Source organism: Emys orbicularis, chromosome 6 (genome assembly GCF_028017835.1).
Source record: "Emys orbicularis isolate rEmyOrb1 chromosome 6, rEmyOrb1.hap1, whole genome shotgun sequence".
In the NCBI taxonomy this organism is placed as follows: Eukaryota; Metazoa; Chordata; order Testudines; family Emydidae; genus Emys; species Emys orbicularis.
This window is the reverse complement of record NC_088688.1, coordinates 89,250,934-89,273,234: the sequence shown is the minus strand read 5'-3', so window position 1 is coordinate 89,273,234 and position 22,301 is coordinate 89,250,934. Positions and strand designations below refer to the sequence as shown.

Here is a 22,301-nt window from a genome sequence, read left to right as displayed (position 1 = left end):
GGCTGTAGGTGATGGCTAGTGGCGTTCTGTTACTTTCTTTGTTGGGCCTGTCTTTAGTAGGTGACTTCTGGGTACCCTTCTGGCTCTGTCAATCTGTTTCTTCACTTCACCAGGTGGGTATTGTAGTTTTAAGAACGCTTGATAGAGATCCTGTAGGTGTGTGTCTCTGTCTGAGGGATTGAAGCAAATACAGTTGTATCTTAGAGCTTGGCTGCACACAATGGATCGTGTGATCTGGTCTGGATGAAAGCTGGAGGCATGTAGGTAAGTTTAGTGGTTAGTAGGTTTCCGGTATAGAGTGGTGTTTATGTGACCATTGCTTATTAGCACTGTAGTGTCTAGGAAGTGGATCTCTTGTGTGGACTGGTCCAGGCTGAGGTTGATGGTGGGGTGGAAATTGTTGAAATCCTGGTGGAATTCCTCAAGGGCTTCTTTTCCATGGGTCCAAATGATGATGTCATCAATATAGCATAAGTAGAGTAGGGGTGTTAGGGGACGAGAGCTGAGGAAGCGTTGTTCTAAGTCAGCCATAAAAATGTTGCATACTGTGGGGCCATGCGGGTACCCATAGCAGTGCCGCTGACTATTGTGATATTTTGGAGCATCTTTTGCCAGGTTGTACGACTTTTCTTTCTTTGAAGAGACTCCATATGAAGAGAAAAACCTAAAATATTTTGTTACTTCAGGAAGAGTGTGATTAAACTATTATACTGCATATTCACAAGGGGACAGAGTTGAAGTTGTACATGCAGCCTTAAGCAGTGATTCTCAACCATTTCCATACTGGAATCCTTCTAACCCTAAACCTCTGTCCTGTCTAGCCAGAATCTTGCTGGGCCCATCCAACCACAGCCCATTTAGCAACACAGGAATGGCAGGATGGTTATGATCCACTGCACCTGTTCCACTTATCCCAGGTTCAGAACCCATGTATCTATATGTCCCCGCACTGGAATGGGGATAAAATTCAGTAAAGAATTCTAATCAAAAATTTGTTTTAGTTGGTTCAAGGGTGTTGTTGAAGCTAATAGAAGCATTATTTGAACTTTTCTTTCAGGTGCAAAGTCCATTAAATCTTAAAGCAGGTAATAAATGTCAGTATGCTTTGTATTTATAAAATGAAAGGCAATAAACGAGCACTCATACACCCCTACAACACTGCATTAATTTCCACATATGATTCTACTTGCAAACTTTGAGATTTATTGTAGACAAGTGGTGGGTTCAGAGTGGAAACAAAGAGGAAGGATCAACTGGTGTTTAAGGCACAAGACCGGGTATCAGGAAATCTGAGTCCTATTCCTGGTTCTGCCAAAGATGTTCAAGGTCACATAGGACAAGGTATTCAAGCTGTTTTGGTGGACAAAATAAGTGTTTAATACTGTGAATGATCAATACTGTTTAATGTGAGGGAGGGGAATAAAACCTCTCAGGTGTGCAATTATGTTCATAAAAATGCTTGAGCGGCCCTTAAGATAGAGGTGCTATAGAAATTTAAAATATACATAAAGCCTTGTGAAGATCCAGTTTGATAGGATTCTTCTCTTGATTTGCCTGACAATCACTACAAAAGAAGTGGTAATGATTCACATTTCTATTAGGATGGGGGGCTAGAGCTGCTTCTTAAACATGACACCCCTGGACCCTCTCCTCCCCTCCCCTCCCCCCTCCAAATTTTAAATGTTAGTAGTTTGAGTTACATATATAGGCTGTAATCAGAGCTGATGACCTTTCACCAAATGCCAAAGTTCTTCAATGTCTTAGCAGAAGAGTAGCCAATATGGCAATTGCAGCTAAAGATTTACACTCCGGTGAGAGTAATCTTTTCACTGCCATTCATACTGAATGGCTAATTCTGCCAATGGATTTATAAGTATCTTGCAGATTTTTTCTGTAAATGGTTACAACAAATTTAAAAAGCAGTCAAAGTCATGTGAGCTTTCATACTAGCCCTGTATACCTTACAGCTAACACCAACCCCTTAACGTTCAACACTAACTTGTTCAAATGACAGTCTGTATCTCTCTCCATTCCCTCCGCAAAAGAAAATCCCCACTACCTAATCTAAAAACTGAACTGCTATGATTAGGCAGTACTGTCCTTCATTCTATAACCTTTACTTTCTGCCAGGGTGTAGTTTTTAAAAATAGATATGGGCCAGCTAGGAATTCCTGATGTAGTTCAGCATAAGATACAGCTAAAGAAATACTAACAGGTACAGTACCCCTTGTACCTGTCGTTTCATGTGCATGGATTGGCTAGTCACTCTAATGCGAATTTTAAATATAAAAACCCTGGAGACACTTCTAAGCTGCATGGAGCCTCAAGAGAGAGCTGGTAGGAGCTATGTCCTCAGCCTCTGCTTAGATTTAAAAACAAAAATATGCTTACTCGAGGCTCTAGAGCCCCAACATTAATAATGCAGCGAAGTCTCAGCAGCATTAAGGAGCTATTTCAACAGGAACTCAGTGAGACACATACAGAAATTCCTTTCACACATCCACTTTTATCATGCTGGGAAGCATACCCTTAGTTTTTTCCCAAAACCGTATCAAACATCTTGCCATATATTTGGAGGTCACCAAATTCAGACTTTCAGACCAGAGAGAGCAAGTTCCAGAGTCTGAGCCCTCAGAATGCCCTGCAAGTTGCTCCCTCTTGTGGTCAGCAGGAAGAGGTGCTTCCCTCAGGTAGGCTGGTCCCAGGCTGCTTTGGGCTTTATTGGTCATAACACACACCCTACACTCTATCTAGAGACTGATGAGCAGACAGTGGGGATTTTGAAGCACTCATAGGAGCTCACCAATTAGCAGGTTAGTGTGTGGTTCTGGAAGGTCTTAGTGGATTTATGACTGCTTGAGGGGCACAAAAGTGCCTTTCCGTGGCTTCACTAACAAACCACGTCTTGCTGTACACCTGTTATCATGATCCATGCTTTCAAGACACCTCTAGGAACAATAACTGGGGCTGAACTTGTCAGCAACAGTGAGGCTTCAACATGCAGCAGCCTGCTTTTGGTCAAAGAGCTAAGCACAACAGAGCTATACCCTCTGAACATAGTCTCTCCAAATCCAGATTAGCCTCAAAGGCCTCATCTAGACTAGAGTTGAATGCCAGTCAGCTAACCGTTGTAAATGCTAATCTAGATGCACCACAAAATATTTGTTGCTGATCAGAATGATCCTAGGTTGACCATAATCAGGAACAAACATCTGTGTCCTGGAACAAGTGTTTGTGGAATATCTAGATTAGCATTTACAAATGTTGCAACAGGACTGAAGATTCTAGTATTTACAAGGCCCAATAAGTCAGTCTACAAGGAAACTGCAGTCAGCCATCTGCAGGGAGAAATCTTTCAGAAAAGTATCGTGTTCCCTGTAAAAGGCCCTCTGCTGTGGCATTCTTTAGCACTGGAGGGAAATGGGATGTTGGGGGGGGGGGGGTGTCTGCAAATGGCTACTGTACCTACAACACAAAACTTCTTTATCAAATATGGTGGATTTTGTGTAGTTATGAGGTAAGAGAGGAAGCACATTATTCCCTTAAAGTTTTGCTTTAATGCCACAGTGAAAAAATGCATTTTTGTTGCACATATTAACAGTTTATTTTTTGGTAAACACAATGAAAATATGGTTCTCTTGCTTTCCTACAATAGCTTAAGTCAGTAGTACTTCACAGTATGTTTGGTCCAATTGTAAGGCACTTCTTTGTACTGCAGCAAGACTATTTCACTTAGCTGAATGCTTCTTGACCATGTCAATGTATTCCTGCACATCATCAGGAGATCCCAGAGCAATAGGTGCTCTCTGGTGGATATCCTCAGGCACTATATCCAGCACTGCTTGGTTCCCTGTAGTAGCCATTCCCCCAGCCTTCTCAATTACAAAGGCCATGGGGTTACATTCATAGAGAAGCCTCAGCTGGAAGACAGAAGCCAAAATTATAGTGACCACTAGAGTATGTTATTGCAGGATATTTTGTATAAAATGTATATCAAAGTTTTCTAGTATTAATCATACTAAGTAGAAAAATCAGCAGTAAATATTTCATATTTACTTCTTGAAGCAAAGATCAAGCTTATATATGGTGTCCCTTTTTTCCTAGTATGGCCAAAACATCACTGTCTATATTTGTCCCCATCTCCCATATGGTGAACATAGTGTTGCCACGTGCTCTCTTTATGTAGATTGTTCACCTTCCTGTTAACTGCAGGCATAGTGCAGCACTTGAGTGAATGCTGAGTACTGTAGAGAAGTGGTTCTCGACCAGGGGGGCGTGGGTACCCTGGGGGTGTGCAGAGATCTTTCAGGGGGTACAATAACATCTAAATATTTGCATAGTTTAACAGGCTACATAAAAAGCACTAGCAAAGTCAGTACAAACAACTTTCATACATACAAAATGAGAAAGTAAGCAATTTTTCAGTAATAGTGTGCTGCGACACTTGTATTTTTATGTCTGATTTTGTAAGCAATAGTTTAAGTGAGGTGAAACTTAGGGGTCCGCAAGAGACAGCCTCCTGAAAGGGGTAGAGTATCACTGCTGTAGAGTGAGCGACGGTGTGCACAACACTTAATGAATAGTTAAGTTTAAAAACAACTACAGGTCACTGAAGTTTGCATTGAGAAAAAACTGATTGTGTCCTTGTTTGTGTAATGAATAACTGAGTCTTATCTACAAGCTGAAGCAATAATTCACCCAGAAGTTTTCAAAACAGATTGAAATTTTGCTGAATAAACAGTTGTCCTCCCCTATTCTTGGGAGGAGAAAGGGGAAAGCAGAGAAGAGAGCAGACTGAGCTCTACCAATTCTGTAAGGATGGGAGGGTGGAGTACGAATGAGAGTGGTGGCAGAGAGTAGAGGAACAAGAAGTAGAATGGTCTGCAAGCAATAGCTCCCTTAAGGCAGTGGTTCTCAACATTTCCAGACTACTGTGCCCCTTTCAGGAGTCTGATTTGTTTTGTGTACCCTCAAGTTTCACCTCACTTAAACTACTTGCTTACAAAAATCAGACATAAAAATACAAAAAAAAGTGTGTGTCAGCATACTATTACTGAAAAATTGCTTACTTATTTTGACCATTTAACTATAAAATCAATTGGAATATAAATATTGTACTTACACTTCAGTGTATACTATACAGAGCAGTATAAACAAATAATTGACTATGAAATGTTTGTATGTAGTGATTTCGCTAGTGCTTTTTATATAGCCTATTGTAAAACTAGGCAAATATCTAGATGAGTTGATGTATCCCCTGGAAGGTCTGTGTACCCCAGGGGTATGTGTACCCCTGGTTGAGAACCACTGCTTAAAATAAAAATCTCCTGGAGATGCCTTAAACAGCTGGAAGTTGAAGCTAGCCAATTTCAAACTGGAAATAGTGTACATTAAGTGAGTAATTAACCAGTTGAACAATTTACCAATTGCTGGTAATCTTTAAATCAAGATTGGATGTTTTTCTAAAAGATATGCTTTAGGAATTAGTTTGGGGAAATTCTGTGGCCTGTATTATACAGGAGGTGAGAGGAGATGATCACAATAGTCCCTTCTGACCTTGGAAAGTATGAATCTATGAAAGAGGCCAGGGGATTGGGAGAGACTAGGGGGGTGGGAACCCATGGGTCTCTGGCACAACCAGGAGAGCAGCAGAGGAATCCTACAATGATATGGTGAGAGGGCAGAACTGACTGGCTTATTGGGGGAGCACCTAGTTCTTAATGTGTTTTAATGCTACTTAAAAAAATAAAAAAAACCTGCAGTGTCAAGCCATGGCAGTAGATATATTCTTGCAATTTGTGCACTATAAAACATTTAAAAACTGGCTGTTAATTTGTAAAAGTCTTAGAATAGTTTAGACAACACTGATTGCATCAGACTACATACTTTCTAAAATTAGGTTAATTCATTTTTACCTTTCCTTTGGGGCTTTTGGAGTTGGCCGGATATAAAAAGATTCCACCATACACTAGAGTACGATGTACATCAGCTACCATAGAACCTATATACCTCGCACCGTACGGAGAGCTGCCATCCTGTATAAAGACATTTGATAAACAACCTTTGATTAAATCTTGTTAGCTTTTTAGTGGTAATAACTTGGCTCTTGCATAGTGTTTTTCATCCTCAGAACTCAAAGTAATTTACAAAGAAAGCTTAATTATCATCCTCATTTTACAGATGGGAAAACAGAGGTACCGGGCAAGTCATTTTGCATCCACGTCATACAAAAGGTCAGTGGCAGAGACAAATGTGTCTCAGACTCCAGATTCCCATTCCAGAGCCTTAAGCATGCTACCTTCTTAGTACTGACAAGACAATGTTAGAAACTAGAGTTGCCATCTTCCATTGGGCAGAAAAAACCAAACCAACAAACCAAAAAAAACCCCCAAACCCAGTGCTGTCCCTAGCTCCTCTCCATCAAGTTGTGCCCACCAGATCACACCACTTCAGAGCTATAAGTTAAATCAGATCTATAGCAGAACCCCTGTTTTATGAACTAATGGGGGAGGATCAAATTCATAACTTGCAACATCTCAAAACTGCAGTAGGTACCAGTGCATTGCATCATCACTTTCTTCATGTCCTTCAAAGCACTGAAAAGCAATTTCCAATGCACTGGAATCTGAAGGGCTGTTGTCATTTGAGGTCACTATTAATTATTCTTAGTAGTAGTACTATTAGTACTTCCACCTCCCTCCCCCCCACTCCCTCCGGTCAGGAAAAATGGCTCATAACTGATTGTTCATAAGGTTAGTGTTTGTCAATAGAGGGTTTTATTGTATTTTGCTCTATGGCAGTGGTCTCCAACCTCTTTACACTCAACATCACTTTTTGAATTTAAGGACAATCCAGGATCCACTCCACCCCCCCCCCCCCATCCTCACTCACTTTCACTGGGCTGGAGCAGGCAGTTGGGAGGGGGTGCAGGCTCTGGGCTGGGGCCGAGGGGTTTGCAGTGTGGGAGGGGGCTCCGGGCTGATCCTGGGGCAGGGGACATGGGGGGGTGCAAGCTCTGGGAGGGAGTTTGGGTACAGGAGTGGGGCTCTGGGCTGGAGCAGAGTATGAGGTGCAGGAGGGGGTGTGGGCTCTGGGAGGGGGGTGAGGGTTGGGGTAGGGGTGCAGGAGAGGGTATGGGGCACTGGCTCTGGGAGGGGGCACTTACCTCGGGTGGTTCCCGGTCGGCAGCCCAGTGCGGCTTGGTTCCACTCAAGCACGTCAGCACCTCCTCCCTATCACGAGCCGGGCCACCCCCCAACCTGCCAGCCAGTAGTGCACCATGTGGCTATGACGCTCCCAGAAGGGGCCAACGTGCCTCTGCGGCCCCTGGGGGAGGCATGTGGCTCTGCAGGCTGCCCCTCTCTGCAGGCACTGCTCCCGCAGCTCCCATTGGCCACAGCTCCCCGTTCCTGGACAATGGGAGCTACAGGGGCGGTGTTTGCAGGCAGGAGCAGCACATGGAGACCCTTGCCCCCCTCTGCCCTCCCCTCACCCCCCAGGGGCATGCTGGCCACTTCAGGGAACGGTGTGGGGCTGTGGCAGGCAGGGAGCCTGCCTTAGCGGCAGGCAACCCCACTGCGCTGCCACGGCTGGAGATTGTGATAGACTGGTCGATCCTGGAGACTTTCCGAGTCTATCGCGATCGACGGGTGGTGACCACTGCTCTATGGGTTCCAGTGGGGACTACTTCTGCCCTTTATACCCTACTGGTGGCAGGGGAGGTGTTCCAAACTCTGCTCGATGGTTAAATGCACAATGGGGACTACTTCTGCCCTTTATACCCTACTGGTGGCAGGGGAGGTGTTCCAAACTCTGCTCGATGGTTAAATGCAGTGGGGAGAAGAGTCCTCTGTGTTGGTACATCTTGTCGTGGATTTTTCCTTGGCAACTCCTTTCCTTCTGATATGATTAGGGGCAGGGGATTCAACATCCCATCCTCCTGCCTCTTCATGATATCTGAATGGTGTCTAACTAGTCCCTTGTATCAAGAACAACCAGTGTGGCACTGGGCCCCACAGATTGCTGTGGAGAGAGAAGTGCTGGTTTGGCTCCAATTAGTTTTCAGCTTTGCAGCAGGTACAGTGTGATGTTGTAGCTTCTACCCTGCAGTTGGACTAGGCTTCAGGACAAGTAACATTTAAAAGCATCCCCTCTCAAAAACCAGAGGATTGAGCCAGAAGGCTGAAAGCTAGGTCATTTAGTTTAAAGCTAGGCAGACAAAAACTATAAAAGTTAAACTGACAGATTTTCTTTAGGCTTTGTTCTCCTCTGAAAAATCTTCACAAACTAACAGTGAATGGCTTAGCAAGGAGATGTGGCACTTCCCCTCAAGGCCACCAATTCAAAGAGGATTTGGGACAGAGAAAAAGGTTATCTAATTATCTGCTTGGAATGATTTGTTAGTAGCCTCTTAAGTTTTGTGAAAGCTTTTGTTAGCCCTCTCAGCAGAGAGGAATCAAAGACTTAATGAGAGTGGAAACTTTCTTCCTACTCTTAGGGTGACTCTGCATTGCAACTTGGAGCATGCTGCCCAGCTGGGGCAGACAGATGCTAGCTCTGCTTGATCAAACATGCTAAAAATAGTAATGTGGCTAGAGGTGGCCCAAGTTGCCACCTGTGTGCTAACCACCCAGCTACACACCCTGGCATCCAGCTGGGTTTGCAATCAGGTGGCTACCCCCAGCCACGTTGCTATTTTTAGCATGCTAGCTCAAGCAGAGCTAGCATGCGTTTGTCTACCCTAGCTGGGAAGCACAGTCCCAGCTGCAGTGTAGATGGTTTTCTAGCTCAGAGACAGTTGGCAGTATGGGGAAGCTTGAATTTCAGACATCGCACTCTAACGTGTATGTGTCTCCAAAGCTGTCAAGTGAGAACTAAATTTATTTTAAAACCCTATAAAAATCCACATGAAAATATGCCTGTCTTTGAGATGGCATGTTGTATTGTAAAAAAAATTATGCCCTATTATAGTTTGTGCTGATAGCAAAGGAAGATCAATCACTGCATAGAACACTGCTACTGATAAAGCAGCATCTTTCACGTTTGCAATAGCTGACTTTACTTCAGTCTGATTTTTGAAGTTAGCCCAGATCTAACTCCAAAGAGGTTCTTAATTTTATCAAGATTCTCAGTGGGTCAGTTTATCAAATCAAGGTCCTGCTAGCTCTGACACAAGTTAAATAAAACCTTAGGGTTTTTTGTTAACTTAAGGCAGGGGTGGCCAACCCATGGCTCTGGAGCTGCATGTAGCTCTTCAGAAATTAATATGCGGCTCCTTGCACAGGCACCGACTCCGGGGCTGGAGCTACAGGCACCAACTTTCCAATGTGCCAGGGGTGTGTATGTGCACTCACTGCTCAACCCCTGGCTCTGCCCCCTCTCCACCACTTCTCTCAAGGCTAGGGTGACCAGACAGCAAGTGTGAAAAATCGGGACAGGGGGTGGGGGTAATAGGAGCCAATATTAAAAAAAAGCCCCAAATATCGGGACTGTCCCTATAAAATCAGGACATCTGGTCATCCTACTCAAGGCCCATGCTGCACCCTGGCTGCTCCCCTGAGCCTCCTGCACACTGTGAAACAGTTGATTGCAGTAGGGGGGAGGCCTGGGGAGGTGCTGATCCACAGGGCTACTGGCAGGCAGGATGCGCTGTGGGTGGGAGGAGGCAGAGCTGATGGGGGGGCTGCAGCTGGCATATTACTGTGGCTCTTTGGCAATGTACATTTGTAAATTCTGGCTCCTTCTTAGGCTCACATTGGCCACCCCTGACTTAAGGTATTCATCAGGTAGTACTCAGCCAATGCAATTAGCACTGGACATAGATAAGATGTAAAGCCACTTGTTGTCACTAGGGTTCCCATGTGAGTTTTCTAACCGTGGGTGGTAGCTCTGGGGACCTGGCCAGACTCTGTTCTGGGTAATTAAGGAGGAAGTTAACATCTAGTTGGGTATGACAGAGGGAATGTATCTAGGTTCTTATTGGCACCTATCAATTTCTGGCTTCATGGCAGGTATTCACATAGCTTTAAAACAGACCCTGCCATTTGAGTAGTCCTTTAAGCAAGAGGATAGTCATAGTCAACTTCCAGCAGCACTAAGCACAAGTCTTGTTTCCACACCCATTCAGTACTCCAGCCAATTACCATCAGATGGACCTGTGTTGTGGGAGGGAAGGAGCAGACCTCTCACTTCCTCCTAAGTGCTGCTCCTATAGCACTGGATGACCGTTCCTCTCCACTCAGCCACCATAGAGCATGGCCTCAAACCCCAACTCCTTTCTGGACCCAGCACTGGCTACAGCAGCAAGGGAAACAGGATGAAAAAATACAAGTGCTTTATCGAAAAAGGGGGTGGGGGTTGTATGGTTATCACCATTAATTGGACTAGCTGCTGAAACTTTTGAATCAGCCACTCTGAGTGTGGTGTGGTGTGGTGCTCCTTACCCTACCAAAATGAAGTTAACACAAAATGCTGGTGGACTTAAAGTATATGAGAGGGGGAAAAACAAGCTCTCTAACTTTGTATAAACAGTCAGCTATGGTGGCTTACTGATCCATAAAATAACTTCAGAGATTGCCAAGTTAAACAAAGCCTAAGGAATAGTTGGTGCACTTTGATTTGTACACTATTAGTGTTCAGTCTTGTCTAACTTTGGCATTTACATTCAGTTATCATGCATACGTGCAGGGTGTCAAAGTTTGAGGCACTGACCATTTGCTTATCTTAGAAAAATTTCTCTAGAAAGTGAATATTTACCTGAGGGAATTTCTTCTTTTGAAGATATTCAGTGACTGCAGGATCAAAATATGCAGCATAGCCCTCATTGAGACTGTAGATATTTCCTCTCTTTTTGATTTTCACATTCTTATCAACCAAAATGAATTCCCCAATTGCCTGACAATAATGAAAAAGCAAGTCAATAACTGTGTGCATGTTCTTCCCAAGACTAAAGGCAAGTGAATGCTACATACAATTTAGTGAAAACCTACTGCAGTTTCCATTTTCTTTTTACAATTCAGTACTGGGGGGGGGGGGGGGGGGGGGGGGAGGAGGGAAAGAGTACTGCTCTGTAGTCTTGGAGCAAAAGTCTTGCGTACTCATCTAAGATATCCCAAAAGACCTGACTCATGCAAATTTCTTAACATGATCACTCCCCATCTCCAAAATAATTATCCTGTGTCAAGAGAGTAGTTTGATGCAAGTCCACTCAGTTCTTTGTTTTCTTTTTACAACTGATGGCCCAGGTGCAATTGTGAGCAGGTTTTAGGGATTGTGAAGACCTATTCATTAGGAGCTGGACTGAGATTTCTAACTCAATTTGACTAGCCATGAGATGGTAACAAGTTTGACACTATTAGTCTGACCAGAATGAAAACAGTAATGTAATGATGAAAGGATCTGTATATAGCAGGGCTTTGGAGTGGCGCATGGAGCAGCTCCGGAGCAGTGGAGCTGCAGGTTTTTGGATGGAGCGAAGCCGGAGCACAGCTCCAAAGCCCTCCAAAGGTATACTATATAATTACCAAATGTCTAAGGTATTTAGTCTCTACTGCAGTAAGTTTTAACATTTGTAGGAGGGGGGAAAAAAATTGTAGAGTGTCCTAGTTTCTAAACAAACTAAAAAGTTGGTAATACATGCAGACATTTAAACCATTACTATATGGAAAACATCAAATTCTACTTCCTTGAAACTACTGCCATGGCATATTCCAAACATGACTTACTATTGGTAAAAGTAACTGGCAAAACCTGATTTACAATAGAATGGCTTTAAATTAAACTGAATCACTGCACTGTGTGACCTTAAACATACTTTATTTCAAAAGTCAGATGGCCAATAGCTTCTAGGATGTCAAACACATGCATACACACTCCATACTTACTCTTTTAAACAATCAGGATGATCTGTAAGTGTAAGAGAATATTAAATGTATTTCTGCATCTCTAGCCTACTAAAAGATTAAAGGTACTAGAGTTAAGGAATGTACTAAACTACAAGAGACAGTCTTAAGGGAAATTCTGCAAATACAAAAAATGCTTAAATATTCATCACATCAGGTGGCACATGTATACTTTATTCTGACTAAATATCAATTTTGAGTGAGATTATTAATGACCACTTTGTCTCCAGCAGCGGGGAAGAATGCCAGAAGCCTTTGGGGGTTTATCTATTCTATTTTTATAGGCATATCAACTCCCATTGCTTCTCTTACTAGTACTGCATCTTCAGATGTTAAGATTTAGTTTGGAAGCAGCTCTGTATATTGATCCACTTAGGAAACATTTGTTCTGGAATTGTGTTATCTCTACAAGAGCAAGCTATTCATACCAGATGTATGCTTCCTTACCGGGTCAAGCATAAAACAGTTGACACCAGATTCGATGGCTAGCACCAGCATTGTGGCACTCCCATAGAGGGCATAACCAGCTGCCACAAGATTACGTCCAGGCTGTAAAGCATCTTTCTCAGAAGGTTCCTCAGGGGAAGCCTGGAATAGGAAGGAAGAGTGTCAAGATTTTTTTTTTTTTTTAAAACTAAAAATTCCCATGATTCATCTACAGGGATTTGGAGCAATCAAATTTTTGAATTGCTCCGCTCCGGCCCCGCTCCAGCTCCGGGCTCCGCTCCAAAGCCCTGGTTTTATAAGCTTCATTTATTTACAGTAATAGAACCACAACAACATATGCTGCTATAACAGGCTACTAGTGCATGCCTTTGGAACACCAGGCCTAAGTCAGCATGCCTTCAACTGCTGAAGAGCAGCAATAACTTGATACTGTAGCAATAAGCTAAAACAGGCATGGTCTCCAATTAAAGAAGGAAAAAAAAAAAAAAAAAAGAAGAGAAGTCTCTCCTTAAAACTCTGTTCTGTAATGCTGACAAAAACTTCACAACTATTAGGCTGCTCATGTGGTGATACAATATTGGTCAGCATGATAGGCATTGATCTCATTGTTTCCTTGTTAATCCCCATTCCCCCCCCATCCCCCCCCCCCCCCAAGTCATCTTTTCTCTGGTCATATACTAGACTAAGCTCTTTAGGGTAGGGACCATTTTTGTTCTGTTTGCGCACAGTGCCTACTATATTGGGGTCCTGGTCCATGACTAGGGCTCCTAGGCGCTATAGTTATACAAATAATTCATGATGAAAGCAAAGGAGAGACAGGCCCTGATCTGGCAAAGCTCTTCTATATATGATTAACTTTAAAGTCAACTGGGCTGCTCACATGTTTAAATTTAAAGTACATTCATAAGAGCTTTGCTGGATCAGGGCCAAAGTGAGAAGTCAAACGTTAGGGTGGAATGCAGGAAATAGAAGATGGGGTAGAAATATGTAGTGTCTTGAAAGTGATAATGAGTAAGGCTGAGAGCTTGTCATGGATTCCGTGACCTCCATGACTTCTGCAGTGTCTGGTGTGCCTGGCTCAGGGGCAGCTCAGGCAGCCCCTGCGCCAGGTGCACCAGCTGGAGTCTCAGGCCCCCGCAACCCCCCTACCCCTCAGCAGAGTTTGGGTGTGGAAGGGGACAGGGGGTTGGGGCATGGGATGAGTTAAGGTGGGCTCTGGCTGGTGCTTACCTGGGGGGCTCCCTGGAAGCAGCGACATCCCCCTCGCTCAGTTGATGGCAGAGGCATAGCCAGGCAGCTCTGCGGCGTGCCTCTGCCCAGAGCACTGGCTTCGCAGCTCCCATTGGCCAGGAACCGCGGTGCCTACTGCTGATGGGGGGTGAGGTGCGGAGCCAGATAAGGAGCCTGCTGGCCCCACCAACCCCCCTCATTCCTGCACCATCAGGGGTCCCAGGCTGTGTGCTGTCCCCCCCCCCCCCCCCACGTTTTATTCACGGGTAGTTTTAATAAAATGTCTGACTTTTACTAAAAAATGTAGCCTTAATAATGAGTACCTTCAATTTGATGCAGAAATCTGAGGCAGAATTTAAAAAACAAAGTGGAACTTTGGCCATAATGTTTACAATTGATTAGTGCCAAGAACTTGTTTTCTTTTGCTCCCAGGGGAAGTGAGCCCAAAGTTACTTTCAGGTGCATCAAAACCTGGGTCAGGGTGGTTAAAGATGGACAGTGTGTCTTGTCTGAATTCACAGTAGTTTCCATGACAGACATGTTAATCCTGTATTTCATATGCCTGCAAATGAGACTTATCTTTCAGAATGAATTAGGCATGTTAAATTTACAAGCAATGTTTCAAACTGAATCTCATCTTGGAAGCCGGTCCTCAGGCTGATAGGATTACCTGTACAAGATGGGAGAACCAGTTTAATTGAAGAATGCACGTAACTCAGGTAGATGAAATTAGTGTTTCGTTTGGTCTCAAGTTGTATGAGTGAGTATGAAGCATTTAACTCCTGTTATCCTTGTCATTGTTAGAGGAATCTAACTGGCTAACTGAGTATCAGTCAGGATTGCATGTATGTAGGTCTATTAACCAAGTGCTGTGTATCACTCAAAGGTATTGTGTAACTGAGCAGTTGTAGATTTAGTTGGATTTCATTAAGTCTTCGGATCCAACTTTATTCCATCATGAGCTGCTTAAGTGTGAAGAACTACTACTCGTCCCCGACCCCAACTGTCTTAGCATGACAGCATCCCACTTTACCTTTCTGTAGATGGCAAAGATAGTTCCAATTGAAACAAGGCAGTCAATGTTAGAAGAGCCATCAAGAGGATCCATGCAGACTATATATTTACCCTGGAAAATAAAGACAGAGGAACTTGATTTAGTTATTTGCCCATCTACCCCAAATAAATGTTTTGCCACCTAATCTACTCAGACTAATTTCTAGCCAAGAACATTTTAAACTAAGGCTACGTATACACTAGAAACCTCAAAGCACTGCAGAGAGAGCACTCCTGCAGCAGTGCTTTGAAGTCTGAGTGTGGTCACGTGCGAGCGCTGGGAGAGAGCTCTCCTGGTAATCCACTTCCAGGAGGGGAATAGCTCCGAGTGCTGGGAGCCCGGCTCCGAACGCTCGGAGCCTGTCCACACTAGCGCTTTAAAGCGCTCAAACTTGCTGCGCTCAGAGGGTGATTTTTCACCCCCGCGAGCCAGCAAGTTAGAGCGCTATAAAATGTAAGTGTAGACAAGCCCTAAGGGAATGTTATGTAGCTATATTCTCAAGAAGTGGAATACTATTTTGATGGTTTATTTTTGGCTAAGTTTTCACCACTGTCTAATTGCTTGAGCATCTGTATGAACAGAATTGGGGAAATGTTTAACTGAAAGAACAGATGATGCCACTGTTCTTGTAATGGCACATGCAGTGCAGTAAAGTCTTGCTACAGCCACAAAGAAAAATACTGAAGCTAAAAGGTCATCCCTAGCTCACTGTATGCTTAGTTATTACTACACTTACAGTAAGCAGCAACTGTTAGGGAGGCCCTGCAACACCTAGCACCCTAGCTGTTTTTTACCTTTTCATCTTTTATAAAAAGAAATTGTGCCTTAATTTACACAGTAGCATGAGAAAAATTGAGATCGGTTTTTGTTTAGGCTCATAATTTGAGCCATTTAAAAAAAAACCTCAACAACCTACCTGGTCAACAACACCACCTAACTCCTGAATAATGTACCGTGTACTTCAAAGAAACACCAAACTGAGATTTGTTACACCTGCTCACACATCCCACTGCCAATTTGTGGCTTTACCATCATTTACACACACACACACACACACACAAAAAAAAAATCCTCCTGCTGCTGCATGAAAGACTCAGACAAGGGATACCAACAAAGGGAAATTTCTCTAATCTTTTACTTACAAGTTACTTGTAGTTCATAAAAGTAAAAAAATTTGAAGTGTTTAAGTGGATTGTATCCTTTTAATCATCATGATCCCAGAAGCTCATTTAAGTCCAGCAATCCTTAATAGCAGTGCTGGCTCTTTAGCAGGGGCAGTACTTCTGCGTTAGCTAGAGCACGTTAGCTAAGATTCAGCAGCAAAATGCTTTAACACAGAGTCTCAGATAACTTTATTTTTTTAAATTTTAAGGTGCTCCAGCATTGAGTCTTGTTAGCCTTTTCAACTGGAGGTTCTGTTTAATTGGGACATAAGGCACCAAAGTGTTCCAACAAAACAAATTCTATTGTACTTTGATAAATTTCTTTAGGAAAAAATTAGCAAAACACCACCACAATTGTGGCATGGTGACATCAAAATGAGTCAGGAGCAATTCACGAATACTGCTCAAGTGTATACATTCCTGCAAATACATATAAATAATGCAGCTGCATAGGCCACATAGTAAATTCAAAAACTTGTTTCTATTGGTAGAAATTTAATATTTCTAGGAAAGACTACAAAGCAGTTAAAATAAACCCACACTTATACAATTCAATGACACTGTCAATTCTTTAAGTCAGACCTGAAGTCCTCACTCAGATTTTGCTGAGTCATACTCCTACTGACTTTAGTGAAAAGTTTGCCTGAGGAAGGACCTTTATGGATTGATCCATAAAAATAGTCCAATAGTCAGACAAAAATGTTATAGGAAGAGCCTGCCTGAGAACCATCTGGAGGAGGAAGGAGGAAAAAAAACCCACAACCCACACATACAAATTGCTCCAGAGGTTAGGAAGTACAAACAATACCAAATTTAGGACTAAAGGGGGAAGAAAAGCTCAAAAGATGTGGGAGCAGAACAGGAGGAAAGAAACCAGGTAGGAGTGAATGGAAAATGTAGCTGTCAATATTTTCCTGTATCCAGGAAAAAACAACCCCCCCCCCCACACACATCTTTGACTAAGTGCCTTTGAAATCTTTAACTCCAGTTCAATTTTTACATATTTGAAGAAAAGTATTTGTAAAAGTTAACTTGAATCCAAGTATTGACAAGTTTTGTAAGTTACTAACCCTTTTTTCAGCATCTACTATTATAGCATTTTTGTTTTCTTCTGACACAATAACACACGTAGTGAAGGATGACTTGAGCATGTTAATCACCAGGTCATTGGAAAGGACATCCAACTTCTTTACTTGGTCTCCTGTCACATTGGTGGAACCAGCTATTCCATAGCTAAAGCAATGGAAAGAGATTCTCATGAGGAACAAAAATACAGTAGAACCTCAGTTACGAACACCCTGAGAATGGAGGTTGTTCATAATTCTGAACAAAACGTTATGGTTCTTTCACAAGTTTACAACTGAACATTGACTTAATACAGCTTTGAAACTTTATTATGCAGAAATAAAATGCTGCTTTCCCTGTATTTTTTAGCAGTTTGTTTAACACTGTACTATAGTTGCTTTTTTTGTCTGATTGTGTACTTTCAATCCAAATGAGGTGTTTGGTTGACTGGTCAGTTTGTAACTCTGGTGTTTGTAAATCTGCGGTTCTATTGTATGGCATTTTGTAAGATTAGGAGCACTGTTCCTGGCCCTTCCAACATTGGAGAGTTTACTTTATGCCATCATAGACCTCCATCTTCTATTATAACTTTTTTGGATGAGACTACAATTCCATTCAATTGTTTTGATCTAGTGGCCAGTTAACTGCCTGATTCCTCTTCCTCCCCCTATCCTGAAAATAGAGGATCCTTCATTCTGAGATTTCCATACAGCCACTATTGTCTCAAGTCTACAAGATATTCACTATTTAAGAAAAATACAAAAAGCATTTAAACATTATCTATAATTAGACAAGCTCTGCTGGACTAGGTTAAGGCTTAATTAAAAGGACTAAAAATTGGTAGCAATGAATCCAGGTTCTTCAAAATAATAGCTATGACTTGAGATTATCTGTGACCGCTTGTTCTTTCCTTCTGTAGCATCTCTAGAAATCCTTGCTCTTAGCTTCAGCCAGCCTCCTTCATGAGGTTTGTCTCTTGTGACCTCATTAGAAAGCTTATGCATTAGAGATTAGTCAACCCTTATTTGTGTTCAGGGCTTTTGAATTACACCCACATCACCACTGCATCCTGGGGAATTTCCACAGCTGCCTCCCAGCAGCTCCATCACAGGAGGGTAGCTTTATTTGTAGCTTAGGATGCATCAATTCTGCTAGTGGAAGCTTGCAGGAAGCTTCCACTGAAGCTGCCCATCTCCCCCACCCCTCCAGCTGTCTCCACCCATCTTCTGGCCTGGAGCTGCTCTGTACAAGACCACAATGAGACATATGGCAGGCACCATGCACTACTGAAACAAGCACTCGTGCTCCTCCATGCCAAACTTTCTCCAATGAGATTACAGGTGTTTTGTTCCCATCAGCAAGAGCTGGGAATGGACACTATCGTACTGGGTATTTCTTAAATCTTGAAGGCAAATTACCATTGTTTTGTCCAGTATGCACATTTAAAGTCAGTATGGCTTGATATTCAATTCTGCAATTTCCTTCTAACGAGCATGGTTTAACGGAGCATTTCACAACAATTTCCTTCCATCCCCCACTGCTTCAAAAGATAAAGGCATGTGATAGTATTTCTCACCCATCTATACATGACTTGAATAAACACCTCAGTGGAAGATAATTTCCTACCAAGGCCAAGAGGAAAAGGAAAGTGCTGCCACCTCAGTCTCCAAACAAATTACACAGATACTGTATTGAGTGAAGCTTCTGGAGCAGTTTTTAAATGGTCAGACAAAGCTATCTGTGTCAGACAAGAAACATCCATAATTCAAATGGGTACTGTTCTCACATCTGTACATAAACTTTTTTTTAATTTAAAAACAAGAACATGAGAGTTCAATACACAATTCTCCATGCTGGCTCACACAGTTTTCAGCTGGCATGAAAGTGCTGCAGTTGATCTCTGAGAGGTAGTAAGTAGGTTGAGGGAAGAATTCTTCTGTCAATCCAACACTTTCTACACAGGTGTTACACTGGCAGAGCTACATCTCTCAGGATGCGGATTTTTATCCGAGACACACAGCTATGCCAGCGTAAGGTTCCAGTGTTGATCACCCCTATATTTGAAGTCAAGATAGCTAGTCAAGTCATTTGTAAGTCCACTGAGAGGTTTTACTTCCATTTTACAGCAACTTTTTCACAACACAAGAAGTTTTGTCAATTTTCTCTAGTGCTAACAAATTCATTTCTAATTATAAAAAGGCTACTCTGTGCTGCTGGAGGCCTTTTGGGTAACATGTTTTGTCATTTGCTGTAAGCTGTCAAATTAGTAGAGTTTCCATTAAGTTTCTCACTAATAAAACAGGTCATTATTGTAGGCATTTCTAGAGACCTGCTAAGTACAGTATCTGGAGAGTCATTAATATGCAAAATAATTAAAAGTAGGTTACAGTGCAGTAACTTCAGTTTATATTCATCATTGCAAGAAAATAAGCACTAGCTTCTTTCTGATGCTACCATTAAGCAGTTCACTGTAATACTAGCTCTGATTGCCTAGACACTGGTACTGACAAATCCCACAAGGAATGACTCAGTCTTATTCTTTCACAACTTCAGTTATTTGATAGTATATGCGGAGATTCAAAAAGTTACAGCTTTATAACCATTGACAAGTTGTCAACATCAGATGTCAAAATATACAAAGTAAATATCCTTAAATCAAACTCTAAAATTCATAGGCAAAATAAGAAATGCTGTTTATCTGTAAATTTTGATAATCAGTGGAAGTTTTGTTGGTTGAGTGTACAGTGAAATCAATGTTTATTAACACTTATCAATTTAAAAATCTAATCTTTCCAAGTCTGGTTAAGTGTCTCCTGTATAAACCTGCTTTCCCCACTATTCACAGGATTGTTTCTTGCATCAGGACTTCTAAGATCACACCACTTTATTTTTTAGTTGACTTATTTAAAAAAACTACTGGCAAAGATGTTTGACAGTTTTTTTTTTTAAAAAACACCCCTGCTTGGACACAAATGAAAGGCTATTGAAAATTGTAGCCACACTAAAGTGAGCAATAGATAAAATGGCTTAAAGTTTTAAATTGCAGCATTAATAGTTGGCTAGTACTTCAGCCATTTTAAATAACTTTAAAGGGTAAGAGGACTTTTTTATTCACTGTCCAGTCCCTCTGGAAGCTACAAATTGAAACATGCCCCATCTTCTTTCTTCTGAATGCACTAGTTTGGATTAGATTGCTTAAATACCAATATTAAATAAATTGTTTAACTAAAAACCAGAACTGAAGCTTCTGTTCATTAAGCTACAAAGGTTATATGGGCTTTGCAGACAAGGAAAGTGGGTAAACAGGGAAATGTGAAGAGTCTATCTTTTAAAGTAATGATACAAACTGAAGTTAGCAAGAAAACTCATAGGTGAGATTGAGCCAAGCACTTTTTGTGCAAGAAGATTTCCCTGAACTGTAAATACCCACCATTTGGAGCAACTACCACCCTCTGCCAAAACAGTAGGCTAGAGGACAAGGATTCAAACTTAATTCTGAATTTAAACATTTCAAAATTTTTAAACATGACACTAGTATTTAAGTACTAATGCAGTGCAGTTGTGTTGTCTGCAAACATATCAATATTGAACAATATATAGACAGGTAATAAGCTTAAGTGTATATTTGCCAGAAAGAGATGGCAAGAATACTCAGGTAGGCAAGGTGTTGCCTAATTAACAGATTAACTAAGATTAAGCATTATATGTAATAATGTATCCATGATGATGCAGCCTGTCAACACTGGGTTTGCCATACCTGGCTGGCTATTTAGTAGTAAGCACCTTCCTTCCTATGTTGTTTACACAGAGTCAAACAATGTCATCTTAACTGTCAATGTAAGCTTCCTCCACGTTGTCCAGTCCTTACAAGGCAACTTTAGTTTGATAAGCAGAAAATGAGATTAGTCTTCCAAGGGCACCTTTGGGCCACGCTTCAGAGGACGGGAGTCTTGGTTTTTAGCGGGGTAGAAATTTTATTCCCAATAATCTGTTAGTCTGGGATTGCAATTAATGTGTGCAGGACCCTATAACGCCGCATCGTGCTCTACAGTTACCTAAACTACCGTCCCTGCGCTGAGGGGCCTACAGTGCGAGGCCCCAGTTCTGCAACGCCCCACCGAGCGGCGCTCTGCGGCAGGGGCGCCGGAACCGGGGGGCCCAGGGCCCCATTAGTTTACCCGCCGTAAGGGGGGGGAAGTACCGAGCAGGGGGCGGGGTCTTGGGGGGAAGAGGCGGTGCAGGGGCGGGGTCTCGGTTGCGGCGCCGGTGGCTCCCGCACCTTTAGGGAGCTTCCGTCGCTCCTGGCTGTGCGGGGCCCACCCCGGGTAAGGGCAGTTTCGCTCACAGACCCCCAGGAAGCCCTTCCCCTGCCGAGGTGGCGGATTCCCGCCTCGGAGGTGCAATCCAGGCTGGGCTGGGGCGAGTGGCTGAGCCCGTTCCTGCGGCAGAGGGGCCAGGCAGGGCGGCTCTGCCCCACGGTGAGCCCCGGCTTGGGCGAAGGGGCTGGGGCTGGCGGGCGACTCACAGGTGGGCGATGCCCGCCTTGCGCACGGCGGTGGAGATGGCCTTGACGGCGGTGCAGACCGCGTTGAGCAGCTGGGTGAGCTCCCCGGTGCCCTGGGCCCGCCTCCCCTCCTCCATCACGAAGCGGGTCAGGGTGACGACGTTGGTGTCGAAGGGGGACTGGTCCGTCATGGTGGCGGCAGCTGCGGGGGCTGGGCTGGGAGACTGACCGACCGCCACGGAGCCGCAGCGAGACCCACACGCCGCCCCCTCCGCTGCCGCCCGGGAACTTCACCAGCCGCGGGGAGAGGGAGTGTCCCGGCCCGGACCTATCGGCAGGCGGGGCGGGGAGCAGCCGGCCCCCGGGATCCGCCCCCAAACCCGGTCTGCTTCCCTGTTACCCCTTCCCCACATCCTTCTCTCAGCCCCGCCCCCTGCTCCTTTTACCCCTTAGCCCCGCCCCCGGGACCCGCCTCCCTCCGCCCCCAAACCCCGTCTGCTTCCCCGTCACCCTCTTCCCCACATCCCTCCCTTCTCTCAGCCCCGCTCCCCGAGCCCATCTCGCCTTCCCTTCTTCCCTCGTTAGCCCCCACACGTGCCCCAGCCCCCCACTCGTCTCCTCCCTGTGCTGGGCCCTTTCCCCCTCCGGCGTCGTCCACTCCCCCCACAACATCTCAACCTCCCTCCTGTCCCCGGGCCTTTGCTTTGCTCTGCGCTCCTCATAGCTCTGAATCGCTGCTCCGGGCCCAGGAGCCCCTAGAGAGTTCGTTAAATATTGGAGATAAACTAATCCCCACTCACCTTCCCTAGCACACAGACACGTGGGATCTGTGGGAAAACAATTGATTAGTGTGTTCAAATTGAAACCCTTTTATAGGGGGGACGGGTATGTGATAGGTTGTTGCTTCATCTTCCCCTACAGAAAACCACCAGTGAAGC

The 22,301-nt window shown here is 43.7% G+C and overlaps 1 protein-coding gene across 1 annotated transcript; it reads right to left on the bottom strand.

Moving 5' to 3' along the window:
- Nucleotides 1-3,558: 3,558 nt before the first annotated feature.
- LOC135879919 (fructose-1,6-bisphosphatase 1) lies at nt 3,559-21,621 on the bottom strand. The gene is made up of 7 exons (XM_065405952.1): nt 21,385-21,621; nt 16,865-17,027; nt 14,611-14,703; nt 12,348-12,488; nt 10,756-10,893; nt 5,916-6,035; nt 3,559-3,920 (listed from the first exon to the last, which is right to left on the bottom strand). The coding sequence occupies exons 1-7, from the start codon at nt 21,552-21,554 to the stop codon at nt 3,729-3,731; spliced, it is 1,017 nt and encodes a 338-aa protein (XP_065262024.1). The 5' UTR covers nt 21,555-21,621; the 3' UTR covers nt 3,559-3,728.
- Nucleotides 21,622-22,301: the final 680 nt, after the last annotated feature.